Source organism: Mytilus trossulus, unplaced genomic scaffold, assembly GCF_036588685.1.
Source record: "Mytilus trossulus isolate FHL-02 unplaced genomic scaffold, PNRI_Mtr1.1.1.hap1 h1tg000210l__unscaffolded, whole genome shotgun sequence".
Taxonomy (NCBI): domain Eukaryota; kingdom Metazoa; phylum Mollusca; class Bivalvia; order Mytilida; family Mytilidae; genus Mytilus; species Mytilus trossulus.
This window is the reverse complement of record NW_026963310.1, coordinates 48,680-62,840: the sequence shown is the minus strand read 5'-3', so window position 1 is coordinate 62,840 and position 14,161 is coordinate 48,680. Positions and strand designations below refer to the sequence as shown.

Sequence of the window (14,161 nt, the reverse complement as noted above, 5' to 3'; positions counted from 1 at the left end):
TGTCCTTGGTCGTTCCGATGTGTCTACGGTGTTTTTAAGAACCTATTGATCTCCAATATAGTAACATGACTGTAAATCATAATATGAGGCAGGCATAACCTGTGAATGGGGACGAAGTCTGTATATTATTTTCTTAATTCAATCATGTTGATAAAAGAAACCGAAATACCGTACGTAACGTTCCCGATTTTGGTTCTGTTGTTAGGAATTGGCTGTGACGTTCTTTAAGTTATGACGTCATATTCGATGTAAACAAAAGAAACGCTTTCATCAGGTAACGTAACGTTTTTTTTTCATATCAAACAATTATTAAAATTGAATTTGTATTGAGATCCAATCTTATGTTTTACTAGACTGATAAATATAAAAAAAAATCAAAGTCTCATGCAAACAAGACAGATTTCTGCGCAAATGCGGGAAAACCGGAACAGGAACTAGATCTGAAAAAAAAGTTAACGATTTTGAGTTCATTACAATCTCCGGCGCAGAGATCACATATCCGTTCCGTTCAATACTTTGTAACACTACACTCATATTAAGTGCAGTATTGCAAAGCATGTATGGAACGGTTATGAACTCTGCGCCGGAGATTGAGTTCATTAGTGCAATGAAAAATTCGAGAAATTTTCCCAGATTTTTTTTTTTTTTTTTTTTCATTGATTTTTCTACCGTAATTGGGGACTTCGTCCCCATATTACCAGATAACTTAACTAAACTAGGGTTCATGCCGGTGACGTCATTCATTTTTTTAAATTAAAAACTCATATAATTTACGAAAATCTGAACTCCTAATGCTAATTATATAAAGTTTCAAAAGTAAGCAAATTATAAGACTCTTTATTCTACATGTCGACTTTTACGTCAGTTTATAGTTCTCTTTTCTAACAGAAATTTTTGGAATTTATCCTCGCAAATCGACGATAAATCTAAATAAGAATTGTACTTATATGTCTAATGCATATACAAAAATGGCTTGTATAACACATTTTAGCATCGTTTGTTTACGTTTCCTTGTTGTGATTATTATCGCTTTCACAAGCGTGTATTTTCCCGTAAAATGTTTATATACCTACTTCATCGTTCTATGACGACGGGTAGCTCATTCATAAATTAAAAAGCATATGACGCGGGGGTACAATCGAAATAGCCCAAACAATATATTCATAATTTTACCACGCGTGAATACTGAAAGTGTTTGAAGAACGTTATATTAGAATAATATTTATACAAGTGTAGATTATTTTTGGTTGATTGAATTTAAATTTAAATTGGCACTTCAAGGGGGTGTAACTCTGAAACAGTACATTTTCTGAAGGAATCTAAATGGAATTTAGTTATTTTGTATTTTAGCCGAAACAAACGTACGGTGACCCTATCTTTTCTTTTGATATTCTCAAGGCATTATCTAAAATCTATCTTTTTGTATTTTATTTTACAATTTTATCATTAAGTTCAGTTTCTAATTACATAATGATGTTTTTTCATACAAATTCATACAAAATGTGTAATTTACATCATTTAAAAGGTAACACGATACCGAATGGCATATCTCCCGATTTCCAAACTTTTTGGCATATGCGGTCTTTGCACCGAGTTACATCAAAATATGTAATAAAAAATGGGGGTCACAATTTTGTTTTCTTGGTATTTTCATTGGAAAACGTCGATTTGGGCGACAAATTTACTTAGGTATATAGGGGAAATGCCTATTTTTCGGCTAACCTTTTTAGATTTTCCAATGGATGGCTATGTTCTTATATACGGAGAACAACAAAAAACTAACATAGTATTCAGAATTACAAACTGAATTCATACATGTATAGAAAATCATATGTCACCATCCTTGATTTTGAGATAAATGGCTTCAAAATTGATTGATACCCTAAGAATTTGACCGAAAACGTGTGACGTTATTGAATACAGGATGTAACGTTATTCTCATCAGAGATATGAGAAATGGAAAACACAACATGTGTCGGGATCTGAAGGGTGTTTATTTTATTTTCGTTTCCCCTGTCATGTTTCCGTAAATTTTCTAGTAATATGAGATTCTACTGATATAATTTATTTCTTCCTGCACATAGAAATTTCACTATCATGAATTTAACATTAATCTCGTCTAATTTTTACACTTAACCAGCATAATACCTTCATATTTTTGTAAAATTCGAGTGAAAATAAAATGATTTTTGTTTACGGTAGCACAATACAAAGATTTTATAACTCCAACTCTGAAGTTTTAAAATGCTGTAACTTTCTTAATAATGCTTGAAAATTTATAAAAGTGGTAGTTTTGGATAGCTAACATACTACTCTTTTAAATAAATGCAATGTTAATACTATGCAACAATTATGTAACCAATTATAATGGTAACTGTGTCTAAAATATTTTTCACCAAATTTTTACTTTCAAATGAAATTAGCTTCTGCGTAGGTATCCCTAGAGGGTTGATTTTATTATATGTTGTTCCTATGGCCGTTATCTACAAAAGGGTGTCTCAGATTTCGGATAGAATGTATAGAACAAATTTTACACCTAATTAAACAATATCTTCTTTTAAGTGGTTAGGATGTTTACACTAATTAGAGATTTATGAGAGAATGGAATACCATAGAGACAATCTGAGACACCCTTTTGAAGCCCATGATGTGTTGATTAAGATTTCGTTAAAATTTTCTGTATTGTTAAAGAGATGATAGAGCTAAATTCATTCAAGTGAACTTACCCAGATTTTGCCACTAATTACATAATAATTGATTACATAATGATTGCATAATAAAAATTTGCATTCAGTTAAAAGATTAATCTATTATCTATCTATATATACCTCTTTTATCATTTTCTATGCATACATAAAAAAGTTACAGCATTTCAAAGGTTAGTGATTGGAAGTAAAAAAATCTTTGTATTGTGCTACCTTACGTGTGATTCATTTGAATTACTGAGTTTTTAACTCCATCCTTTGTGGTGGTGTCATTGCTTCGTCCATACAGAAAAATAGTACTTTAAAAAATTGTATTCAGTAAACAGTGATATAATTGCTCTGTTTTTGATGGTTGTTTAACGTTCAGTGGCAAATAGTTCATGCATGATAAATAAAATAACAAAACTCAAAGAAAAAAATCAAAACTTATATTCTTGACTTGCTACGTACATTTGTACATTAGTATATTGTACTTTGCGTGGTGTAAATGTGTGAGTTGCTTGCTCAGCAAGTCGGACAAACATTGCAAACTGTATGCAAAATTTCACTAATAGTTCAACAGTCTGTCATTTGTGGAAAATTATTTAATAAAACAAATCTTGAGATCATATATGCATTCTTTATAAGTAAAACAAACTGCGAATCATAAAAGCTCCAGCTTGAAATTCCACATGTAGGAGATGTTACCCGGAGTCTGTACTCTGCAGGCCTTTATAATTTATCAAAATGCCTAATAAAGCAACCTGTCATGAACCAAAAAAGATAAGAAAATCCAGACGTGTGCGCACCTTTGAAAAAAAAGGGTTCACAATTCAAACCTGAAGCAAAAAGACTATCAAGTGTGGGATTGACGATCGAATTTACACGGGTGAAACAATATGATGTTGCGTGCTCTATTAGTTTCAAGTGGCGAATTTGAATTGTAGGATTGATTGCTGGTAACTTTACGTCCAGTGGCAAATATTTTATGCATGTTCAAGACACAGTTAACAATAAATAATACATCCAGCAAAGCCAAATGGACGCCTCACTTTGGAAGCATTTTACTGCTGGTCGGAAGAAGACCAAGTGACCATATTTTTTTATCCATATTCACCCAAGGCCTTGGGGTGTAAATTGTAGGATATAAACAAAATATAAAATTATGTGCAATATACATTGTCAGAATTATAAAAAGGTTTTTGCATTCGCTACGAAACAAGTTGAAAGATCGGCGAGTCTCGCTTTCCATCGTGTTTCTTAAGCTCATGCTAATACAATTTATACTAGTATTACAATATACATACATGTATATGACTTTTTAATATAGTATATTTATCCACAGAAAGAAATGCATACAGTACTTTTTTTACATGTATATAGATCTACATAGAAGTTGCATGCTTGTTCTAAAAACTCCTTTAAAACTGTGAAACTCCTCGGGCTAACACAAATTGTTTGTTTCACCCTCAGCTGCAACTATATGTAATGCTAAAATTGTAAGAAAAAAATTGTTTTCGACTTGTCGTCAAAAAAATAGATTGTCTTTCGCCGATGGCGTAAACAAAAGTTTGTCCAGATAAAAATCCATAGCAGAATCCCCCCTTAGTATGTGAGAAATATGTCCCTCAGGACCTAAAAAGGCAACTATGTTAATTCAGTCATGTTGTCTCCAAACTTGTACATGTACATTATTTCCACCTCAAATCACACAAACAAAAAACCACACTACTACCAAATTTCATGGGAATACGGCGTTCATCATGAAAAAGTATTTATTGCAAACATATACCAAGAATAAAGACTTGTGATAAAACTCATTCTATTATATTTAGATAGATCGTTCAGATGCTTAAATTTTAAAGAAACAGAATATTTAAAAGTAATTTAAGTAATACATTTTTAAAGATTAACAATGAGCAATAATAAAAAAAAGTTATTAACATTTTCTTCATCGGTCAGGCCATTAGTCTGGGTAGAGTCGATGTTGGTAAGGTCAAGTTTTCTAACTCTTTAATTATTATTTTTTAAATGATCCGTTTCTTATATCTCTATATTTTATGTCAGAATCTTCCTTGAAAACAATTTGAAGTCGATCCGTCAAATAAAAAAGTTATAAACAATTTACATTGGTCAGGACATTAGTCACGGGAAAGCTGTAGATGGTCAGGTCAAGTTTTCTTTTTTTTTCTTGTATTATTGTATTAAATATTTTAATCTGCCATTGTATTGAGTTTGTCTATCCTGTTAATATTGTTTTTTAAATCGCTGGTTCATAGTTGTCAGGATATAAGAAGTTTCAAGGTCAATTTGGTTAGGTCAAGTTTTCTAACTCTTATAAATATGTTTTTCATTTTTTCCTTTTATTAATTAAATATAAGTTCTCATCTTGCTTGGTTCTAGATTTCAAGTTAATCCTTCCAATAATAAAAAAAAGTATTAAGCATTTTCATTTCTTTCAGGACATTGTCAGGTTGTCAGTACATAAGTCAAACTCCGTACAGTAATCGTTTCCGTGTCGGAACTATTTTCCTTTACTATCAAGTATCCAGAAAAAGTTACCATTAAAAATGTCACATAAATACCCAATATTTTTTTTATAATTGTATCACTTTGTGATTGCAAAACCTGATGCATTGGCTTGAATGTGTGAACGTTATCCGATAACGTCAGGAAAGATAACTCGTGGCGTAACGTCATTCGGTATCGTGTTACCTTAAGCAGTCTTCTCTAGGTTTTTCCTATATATTTATTTTGTTTTGACTTTCCATATTTTTTTCTTTTTATATTTTAAAATGTTACTACAGTGATCGTTTTTCATGATTTTAGAATTTTCATTTATAAAAATTGATCTTTGATGTCGTTTTATTGATAAAAAGTTGCATTCCTTAAAGACAAATGAGGGATTCACATAAGGGTTTTTATTTGAGGACAACGATAAGTGCGAAGTATCATCAAACGATTTCCTATCTTTTCACTCCTTTTAACTATTAGTATCATGCTTGGATTTTTTTTTTTACAGCTAACATTCAGATTCAGTTTGCGGTTAAAGTTTTTTCAGTTATGAATAACTTTGTCAAATCTTTGTAAAATGTTTAAAAATTTTGACAGAAGCTTGATTCACTTATTATTATTACTGAAACGGTAATTTTAATCTGAGCAACTCTTAAATGCCTGAAATTACCGCAAGGAAAAATATCATGATCTTTTTCAGTTGTTCAGTACAAGCTCAGTGCATCAACTATCGTAAATTTTACGGACGCCCTCACGAGTTTGTTGACCGTTATGGAATACATGTTTTACAGATGATATCGGATATGTTCCTTACGGCGTAACTACAATCCCCGTCCCTTTTCAGGAAGGTTACCTCCGAACTAGACTGTTTATCGGGTTTTTGATAACATGAGCAACACGACGGTTGCCACATGGGAGCAGGATCACCTTATCCTTTCGGAGCACCTGAGATCACCCCAGTTGTTTTGTGTGGTTCATGTTGCTCAGACTGAAGTTTCTATGTTGTTTCTTGTGTACTTTTATTTGTATGTTACTCTTTTTCATTTTTAGCCTTGGAGTTGAATCTGAACATGTATTTAGATTTTTTTCCTGGGCTTCGTTTTGATTTCAACAAAATATTGAAAATTCATTTTGAATATTGGACCATTAAAGGTTAATGTCCATTTTCCATTTTTTAAGTTCATAGATCAAGTGGTTTCTGTGTCAGAAACCTTACTAAGTCAGAGCTGTTCACGCTTAAATGTTGTGTTCATACTTGTCCCTACTGTTCAAGGTTAACTCTCTTCTGTTGTATCACGGTGCGACCTGCAGAGCATTTTCTTTCTGTTTTAAGTTATAGGTTATAGGATAATTCTATTGGGTATATTCGATCCTTGCACGGTCTTTATGTCCGTGAAACAGGGTTTGTTTAACCTTGACCTCATTTTCAAGTTTCATTGTCAAAGTTAAAATCTCTTGGTTAGGTCTGTGCCTCGGTTGATCTAATCAATAGAGCAACTACATCATAAAAATGTGTGTATGGAATCATTGTTGTATATGACAGTCTGATAGGATTTTCTGGCCTTAACCTTATTAACAATAATCCTTGATATCGTTATGTCTACGCTATACTTGTAGTAATACCTTTATAATCTCGTAGACTTTAATCATGAATCCGATCATGACCAGTTAAGCAGGCGAGTCATTTCAGCCTTTTCACTCTTGTTATCATATGGACATTATTACTTTTTTTTATTATTATTTTCCATGCTAACCTTTAAGGAACATGAACCCTTGGTAAACACATGCAAATTTGTGTGCTACAAAGTTAGATCTCAAATACAACCTCTTTCTGGCATACATCTTTTTGTTATATTGACCTATGACAATTGGCATGAATGTGTATAACTATAAGACGTTGTTGTGGTAATGTGAATCAATGTCAAATCATTTGATTTTAGGGGACATTTTCGAAGCCTGCTTTTCATATTTAGTACGAGGGTTTATTACCTTGTGCCGGCGTCACACATTGACGTATAGACAAACGTGAACCAAACGTATAAAGAAAATTGACTAAGTCCAAATACGTAATGTACACGCAAGAGGAACGTTACTCATGGTATACATATGCAAAAAATATTGTTAAAGAGACTAATGTTGACCTTAATATTCTTTCTACTTGTAAGGACATAAAAGATGTAAATAAAATAAAAAACGATATAAAGTTAAAAAATGAAAAATAGATATGAAGATTTAATTCAAAATAAATTTCAAAACATTGATGATAAAAGTATTTTTTTTCTTTATAAAAAAATTAAAAAAGATTACAAACTAGAATCTTATCTTAATACATCTAATTTTCATATAAGGAGATTAATCACTAAATTTAGAATAAGTGATCACTCCCTTTTGATTGAAAAGGGGAGATATTTTAAAATCCCAAGAGAGGAACGACTTTGCCATAAATGCAAAATACTAGAGGATGAGAAACATTTTTTACTCTATTGTGAGTATAATAAAACTCTAAGAAATGAATTTTTTCATCACATATGTACTGAAAATAATAACTTTAATAATTTAAATGAAGAAGAAAAAATTCAATCTTTACTTAATCCATCATTGCCTTTAACAAATAAGTTAGGATCCTTCTTGAAAAAGTCATTAGAACTGAGGCAGGGGACTCTTAACAACTTGTTTGTTGTTAAAAAAACAAATTTGATGCTGTTGTTATTGTGTATGTTTAATATGTATGTTTATTGTGTTGATTGTGTTAATATATGTTGGTCACAAACTGTAAAGTTTATATGACAATACAATATTTGATTTGATTTGATTTGTTAAGCAATCGTTAGACGCGCGTTGCATAAGTTTAAAGTACGTAAAAATGCAAAGGTATCCGATTGGTGAACGCCTTTGCTCCAGGAAATTTATATGCTGCTTAAAAATTTTCATCTAGCTCTAACGTAGTTCAAGCGAAAACCTGTTCGCTGCACGCACGTAATGCATACGTTAAAAGCGCGTTGGGAAACGCTACAGATAAGTTTGAGATACGCTTAGGGCACGTTGTATACGCCTCAAGATCGTTGGACTTTTACTTGGACGTATTTGGGGCGTGTTTGTAATATACGACTGACGTAGTTTCAGCGTTCCGTGAACGTAGAAAACGTACCCGTGGCGTACCAAAAACGTATTCTGACATTCAACGAAACTTGCTCTGACATTAATTTCTATAGTAGGATATGTCCGTGAATTTACAAGAACATGTGTATCTAGAAGAAGTACAAACAAAAAAAATTGAGAATGGAAATGAGGAATATGTCATAGGGACAACAACCCGACCAAAAGGCAGATAAAACCGAAGGCTAACTATATATTGATGTTCAATGCACTTAGAAAACACGCTCCCGGAGGTGGGCTTCAGTTGGCCCTTTAAGGTTCATCATAACCTTTTGGCTAATATGGCCGTATTTACACCCCAAATTTTACTCTGAGTACAGACTAACCTATGCACCTGCAACAGTTTTAAGGCATGGCAGGAACTAAATATATAAATTTTAAATGCATTTTATGTTTTAGAAAATTATCAACTTTTCTAGATTTTGACTTCCAGTTTTTTTCGTTCCTGCAGAAGGTGCAAAAATTAACTAAGTAGTGAAAACGATTGAGAAGCTCCCCTCATATAATCAATGTCGTGAGTAGTATTGATTTAAATGTACAAAAGACACCTGTTAACAATAGGTGATTTAAACTGTGTAACTGAGTGGACCGTATCAAATGAAACTCGGGTGTTTGTTTATTTTGCTATCTTCTGCAGACTGAAAAAACTGGACATGAAAATCCAGGTAAGTTTTTAATTTTCTGAAACGTAGACTTCGTATAACTTTTATATATCTAGTTCCTGCCATGCCTTAAAACTTTCCTGGATGTACCAGTTTGTCTGTACTCATAGTAATTTTTGAGGTGTAAACACGGCCATATTTTTCAATTCCTTATGATGAACCTTAAATAAAAATGTGTACTAGGTCTTTACATAGATAAATTCAGCCGTATAAGAAAAGCAAAATGAGAATGTTAAATTTGATGTATGCCTTTTTGTGCTACTTTGTTACATTTGTTGTTACTGTAGTGATATTAAGATGATAACACAATATTGACTGTTGTACCCCTATTTTTGACATTTTTACTCTTTGAGTATGTTTGTTTTGTTCATGCATCGTTGACAATGTAATGGAATTTGATGCGATTGTCATACAAGTGAGAGGTTTAGCTAGCTATAAAACCAGGTTCAATCCACCATTTTCTACATTAGAAAATGCCTGTACCAAGTCAGGAATATGACAGTTGTTATCCATTCGTTTGATGTGTTTGGACTTTTGATTTTGCCTTTTGATTTTTGATTTTCCTTTTTGAATTTTCCTCGGAGTTCAGTATTTTTGTGTTTTTACTTTTTTTCAATGAAGCACCCCATAATTATGAACAAAAAGTAGATTAATTGCCAATGAGACAACTCTCCATAAGAGATCAAATGACAGAAATTAACAAATATAGATATATACATGATATTTTACTAGCGTCTCTATGATGTTCGGGTAAAACAGTTTAATTGTATAGACTTTGTTATAGTTTTATAATCAGAATAGATTGATATGATTCATTTTACATCACGATCATACTGATGAAGGATATCTGTTATCCGAAACATTTAACATTTGTTCATTTTATTATTGTTTTTGGGATGTTGTAACCTGTATGACTGGTTATGTATTATATTTTGTAGTATACTGTATCATAATTACATGATCTATCGCCCCGTAAGATTTATCGTTGGCCATTATTCAGTCATTTGATATATACATGATATATATATAGGTCACCGTACGGCCTTCAACAATGAACAAAGCCAATACCACATAGTCAGCTATAAAAGGCATTGATATCACAAATGGAAAATATTAAAACGAGAAAAAAAACGACCTAACCAATATAAAAAAAAATGAATGAAAAATAAATATTTAACACAGCAACAAACAACCATTGACATACATGCTTCTGACTTTTGAAATGAACCTGCACACATAATGTGGCGGGGTTAAACATGTTAGGCGGTCCCAACACTCCCCCTAACCTGCGACAGTCATGTTACGGTGCAACATAAGAACATGTGCAATTACATGTACCAGCCACGCCGAAAACACAGATAATCGTCCCAGGTACGATCGGGACGCGTCCAAAATACGTTAAAGGGACGTTTTACCTTCGTAGCGTGCATTTCATGTACGTAAGATAAACGTCAGACATCCGCCAACATACGTTACTTGAACGACCGATCAACGCGTATGTGCGCTTCTTGTAGGCCCTCAACCTGGAACGCGTCCCAAATACGTTCAAGGGTCGTTTTTCGATCGTAACGTGCATTTTATTTACGTAAGACAAACGTCAGACATACACCAGCATACGTTACTTGAACGCCCGATACACGCGTATGTGCGGTTCTTGTAGGCCCATAACATGCTCAAAGCTTGTTTTGCACACGATACAGACATGATTGACAAATTGGATGCGTCCAAAATTACTAGCCTATTGGCAAGGTACATGGGTTTTAACCACGCCCCGCGTACGTCGGTAGTATACGCTGATGTGTGACGCCAGTATTAATATAAATAGGAGGTGCGGTATGATTGCCAATGAAACAACTGTCCACAAAATGACACATACATTAACAACTATAGGTCACATGTTAAGACAATAAGTACGTAAACTATTTTTGATGACCATCTAACTCAAGGTTAAATAATTAAGGAACCCCAAAATCAGGTACTGTGGATTTATCAATATTCGTTGGATACTACTTTTTGTGGATTTCGTGGGAACAGTGGAACCACGAATTTAAATGTTCAACGAAATTCAAGTTTTTTAAATGATTGTATACAGACTTCGTCAAAAACGAATTAAATATCCACGAATATGCTAGTTTTCCTCAATCCACGAAAATGGATACCTAAGAAAATAAATCAATGCCCAGAACTTAAATGTTTTCTAACGATTTCCCTGGATAGCCAAGACAATATGGTAGTGTCTTGCTAATTGAAAAGTATATATTGAGGGGTAATTAAATTACATTTCTTTCAAAACATGCAGACACTATTTGATGTTCAACGAGTCAAGTATCCACAAAGGGACAAGCATGTATACGATCACAGTCTTCAACAATGAGTACAACCGATACTGTATAGTACGGTTTGAAAAGTCATGAGATTACCAAATGTGAAGCAACTTACACCACAGCCGCAATTTGTTGTCTGTTTTTGACGCTAATGCTAATTCATATTAATGTTGTGTTTGGGGTTATTTTTATTAATTACTCATATATATTTTCAGAGCTGATAAAAAAACAATTAGAAGACTGGGAAAAGAATGATAAGATGTTCGTGTCTACTAGAGCCAGTGATTACGCCAAGGAAAGTTTACAGGAAAACAATATTTTGACCCTAACTGCCCCATCAGGAGTTGGAAAATCATCGATTGCAAGACACACAGCACTTCTTTTAAGGAACGAAGGATACAATATTATACCAGTGTATACACCAACAGACATAAGAACTTATTATCAACCTGGTAAACAGACAGTCTTCATTGTAGATGATATTTGTGGAAATTTCACTGCCAACCAACAACAGATTGATAACTGGAAACAACTGTTACCAGTGATTGATACTATTATTGCAGATAAATATTGTAAGATTATTGTCTCATGTAAGTTACAAGTCTATAAAGATGAAAAGTTTAATATATTATCAAATTTTAAATCAAATGAATGCAACTTAATATCAGATAAGTTAGGACTTACATCTGTAGAGAAAACAAAGATAGCAAATACTTACATTGGCACACGCATGAAAGATCTTCATGACTTATCACAAAAGTATGAGTTTTTTCCACTATTGTGTAGTTTATATCCTACAATAAAAAAAGATGTAGACGTAAAAGAATTTTTCAAAACCCCTTTTACTATCTATAAAAATGAGCTAGATGAATTAAGTGAACATGGTAATGAAGGGAAATATAGAATATGTAGCCTTGCTTTATGTGTGCTTTCAAATAATCATCTTGAAGAAAAATGGTTCCAGGGTAAACTAACAAAGAGACAAAAACTGATCATACAAGACACATATAATTCTTGTGGATTAGACAGAGGTATTTCAAAAGCTAAACTGCAACATGCCCTTGACACCTTAGATGGTACATTTATCTGTAAACAAAATGGTATTTATAGAATTCTACATGATAAACTATTTGACTTCCTTGCTCATTACTTTGGCCAGAAAATGATTGAATGTCTGATAGACCATGGTAGTAGTGGTATAGTACATACACGTTTGATTTGGCAGAAATCACCAGATGACGAGAACAGTAACATAGACTTCATTATTGAAATACCAGATAATGATTTAGAAACATATCTAAAAAGGTGTATAGAGGACTGGTCATCAGGAAATGTGACAGTTGTGTTTATAAACAATAATATGAAGAGATCTTCATTTCGACAACAGTTATTGCAGTACATACAACAACTAAAAAAATCAGAACAAGTTACATTAGCCAATACCAGGGACACAGTGATACCTAAGGAGATTTGTGGATCAGGTAATACTCCACTAATAATTACTTGTTATAATAGTTATACTGATATGGTACAGTGGATGTTATGCAATGAAGTGGATGTGGATCAGTGTAGAGATGATGGGATTACCGGACTGTTCATGGCAAGTCAGAACGGATATCATGATATAGTAAAATTACTGTTGGAGAATAATTCTTATGTTGACTTATGTGACAAGAATGGATGTAGTCCTCTGTACATAGCAAGTCAGAATGGACATACTGCTATAGTAAAGTTACTGTTAGAGAATAATCCTAATGTTGACCTATGTGACAAGAATGGCTGTAGTCCTCTGTACAGGGCAATTCAGAGAGGACATACTGATATAGTAAAGTTACTGTTAGAGAATAATCATAATGTTGATCTATGTAACAAGGATGGCTGTAGTCCTCTGCACTTGGCAAGTCAAAATGGACATACTGCTATAGTAAATTTACTGTTAGAGAAGAATCCTAATGTGGATTTATGTGACAAGGATGGTTTCACACCACTCATTAATTCCTGTGCATGTTCCTACACCAGTATAGTACAGCTATTAATAAAACATAAACCAAATATTGATGCCCAGACCTATGAGGGATGTAATGCTTTAATTTTCAGTGCACTGACTGGAAACCTAGAGATAACACAGCTACTTGTAAAGAACAATGCTGACTGTAATGTGTGTAGCTGTAGTAAACAGTCTTTAATAGATACAATTAAAGGCCAGTCATCAAGAACATTAGAAGAAGAAAAACAGGGTTGTTTTGATTATCTAATAAAGGAAGCATCCTCACATGTAGCCGATTATATATGGAAGAAAACAGTAAACTACGTCTTCGATATGCAGGCTGGTTGTTCTCCATTACACTTTGCCTGCTTTATGGATAGGCTTGATGTGGTCCGTTGTCTTCTGGACCACAATGCTAACATCAACATGACAAACGAAGACGAAACAACTCCATTATTTTTTGCATGTGAAGTAGGACATGAGGATATTGTATGATTATTGTTAGATAAAGGTGCAGATACACAGATTTGTAGACTAGATGGGAAATCCCCTTTAAACATTGCTACAGATAATGGACATACATCTATAGTAATGATTGTAACAGAACACATAAAGAAGGAGGACACTCGTTATTCTGACTCTTGCTCTGTATTGTAGTGATTCTTTATGACATGTTCAAAACATGCAAGGGATGTTTAAAACATGCAAGGGATGTTGAAATGTTTCTTAAACGTCAAGTTCTTTTGTCAGTGATATCGTCTTCTTTCTTTTTTTTAATGTTTTACGTGTACCATAGCACACAGATGGTAAAGAACATCTTTTTTCTTAATTCAT

The 14,161-nt window shown here is 33.1% G+C and overlaps 1 protein-coding gene across 1 annotated transcript in view; it reads left to right on the top strand.

The window, feature by feature from the left end:
* LOC134700907 (uncharacterized) overlaps window positions 1–13,822 on the top strand; it is a 31,781-nt gene extending 17,959 nt beyond the window's left edge. The window contains exon 5 of the mRNA XM_063562060.1: window positions 11,556–13,822. Within this exon, the coding sequence (XP_063418130.1) occupies window positions 11,556–13,822 (2,267 nt within the window). The remainder of the gene's footprint in view (window positions 1–11,555) is intronic.
* The last annotated feature ends 339 nt before the right edge of the window (window positions 13,823–14,161 follow it).